At 42.5% G+C, this 2,348-nt stretch overlaps 1 protein-coding gene across 1 annotated transcript in view; it reads left to right on the forward strand.

Annotated features, from left to right (window-relative positions):
- LOC135553889 (intraflagellar transport protein 70A-like) overlaps positions 1-2,086 on the forward strand; it is a 6,185-nt gene extending 4,099 nt beyond the window's left edge. Inside the window, exon 4 of the mRNA XM_064985815.1 lies at positions 2,063-2,086. Within this exon, the coding sequence (XP_064841887.1) occupies positions 2,063-2,086 (24 nt within the window). The remainder of the gene's footprint in view (positions 1-2,062) is intronic.
- The last annotated feature ends 262 nt before the right edge of the window (positions 2,087-2,348 follow it).

Below are 2,348 nucleotides of genomic sequence, written 5' to 3' on the forward strand. Positions count from 1 at the left end.
ACCATAACCACACTACTAACCTTATGCCTAACCCTAACCATAACCACTCTACTAACCTTATGCCTAACCCTAACCATAACCACTCTGCTAACCTTATGCCTAACCCTAACCATAACCACACTGCTAACCTTATGCCTAACCCCGACCCTAACCACTCTGCTAACCTTATGCCTAACCCCGACCCTAACCACTCTGCTAACCTTATGCCTAACCCTAACCATAACCACACTACTAACCTTATGCCTAACCCTAACCATAACCACTCTGCTAACCTTATGCCTAACCCTGACCCTAACCACTCTGCTAACCTTATGCCTAACCCCAACCCTAACCACTCTGCTAACCTTATGCCTAACCCTAACCATAACCACTCTGCTAACCTTATGCCTAACCCCGACCCTAACCACTCTGCTAACCTTATGCCTAACCCCGACCCTAACCACTCTGCTAACCTTATGCCTAACCCTAATCATAGCCACTCTGCTAACCTTATGCCTAACCCTGACCCTAACCATAACCACACTGCTAACCTTATGCCTAACCCTAACTTTAAATTAAGACCAAAAAGCTTATTTATGTTTTTTATAATTTTTGAGGGTACAAACAATTTGGATTTTGCAGCTTGGCCATTTAGTGGGAACCCAGTGTTCTCTCCTCTCTCTGGGCTGGTAGGCTGGCAGTACTCCACACACAGCTGTCCTATGTTATCTGCCAGGCAAGCAGGCATGGTGTGTATGTATGCGTCTTTGTGTGTGTGTGTGTGTGCTTTGTGTGTGTGTGTGTGTGTGTGTGTGTGTGTGTGTGTGTGTGTGTGTGTGTGTGTGTGTGTGTGTGTGTGTGTGCTGGCGGCGCGCTGTAGGCAGGCTCTGACAGACTGGGGCTCCGGCAGTCTCCTGCAGCTGTGGATACTGGTCTTCCTGGGTCTCCCATCTTGCCACTGGAATATCACCTTCCGACAGTGAAGAAGTGTCCTTGGGGATTTACACACCTTCAGCGGCTCTTTAAAAAAACTTCCTTTGCGCGGGTATCCACTTCTGACCTCGCTGAAGCCATCAACCGCAAACCGGACTAAAGTCTGGTGGCATTGGGGTGTCTGGTGATGGGGGCAGGATTGAATGCACTGGGAGCCCTTTTTATTTATAAAAAAAATGTATTTAACCTTTATTTAACTAGGCAAGTCAGTTAAGAACTAATTCTTATTTACAAAACGGCCTAACCCGGCCAAACCCGGACGACGCTGGGCCAATTGTGCTCCGGAATATGGGACTCCCAATCACAGCCGGATGTGATGCAGCCTGGATTCAAACCAGGGACTGTAGTGAAGCCTCTTGCACTGAGATGCAGTGTCTTAGACCACTGCGCCACTCAGCAGCCCCAAAATTAAGTCTAGTCTTGGACTGAAACACATTCTCAATAGAAAATCTCCATTGAAAGTGCTTTTTAGACCATACACATTAGAACATGAGAATACACATTAGAACATGACAACATGAGAATATACATTAGAACATGAGAATACACATTGTAACATGAGAATATACATTAGAACATGAGAATACACATTGTAACATGAGAATACACATTGTAACATGAGAATATACATTAGAACATGAGAATACACATTGTAACATGAGAATACACATTGTAACATGAGAATACACATTAGAACATGAGAATACACATTGTAACATGAGAATACACATTAGAACATGAGAATACACATTAGAACATGAGAATACACATTAGAACATGACAACATGAGAATATACATTAGAACAGGAGAATACACATTAGAACATGACAACATGAGAATACACATTAGAACACGACAACATGAGAATACACATTAGAACATGAGAATACACATTAGAACATGAGAATACACATTAGAACATGATAACACGAGAATACACATTAGAACATGAGAATACAGATTAGAACATGAGAAAAATACACATTAGAACATAAGAAATCACATTAGAACATGAGAAAAATACACATTAGAACATGATACTATCAACCCAATCTCCAAATAAAACCCAAAACTGTGGTGTAACTCCAGCAACAGAGTTACACCACGGCTTGACGCTTTAATTACACCATGTGGTGGTTACTACGAGATTCCATGTGTTATTTCATCGTTTTCATGTCTTCACTATTATTCCACAAGGTAGAAAATAGTAAAAACAAAGAAAAACCCTTGAATGAGTAGATGAGTCCAAACGTTTCACTGCTGCTGTATGTCACGCAGCTGAGATACCAGCCGGTGTAAATGACCAGTGGAACGGTGCTTTATCCAGGTACTTGCCGACGTGAGTTCCATCCCACTTGATTGGTTCCATCCCACT

Source organism: Oncorhynchus masou, chromosome 14 (genome assembly GCF_036934945.1).
Source record: "Oncorhynchus masou masou isolate Uvic2021 chromosome 14, UVic_Omas_1.1, whole genome shotgun sequence".
Lineage (NCBI taxonomy): Eukaryota > Metazoa > Chordata > Actinopteri > Salmoniformes > Salmonidae > Oncorhynchus > Oncorhynchus masou.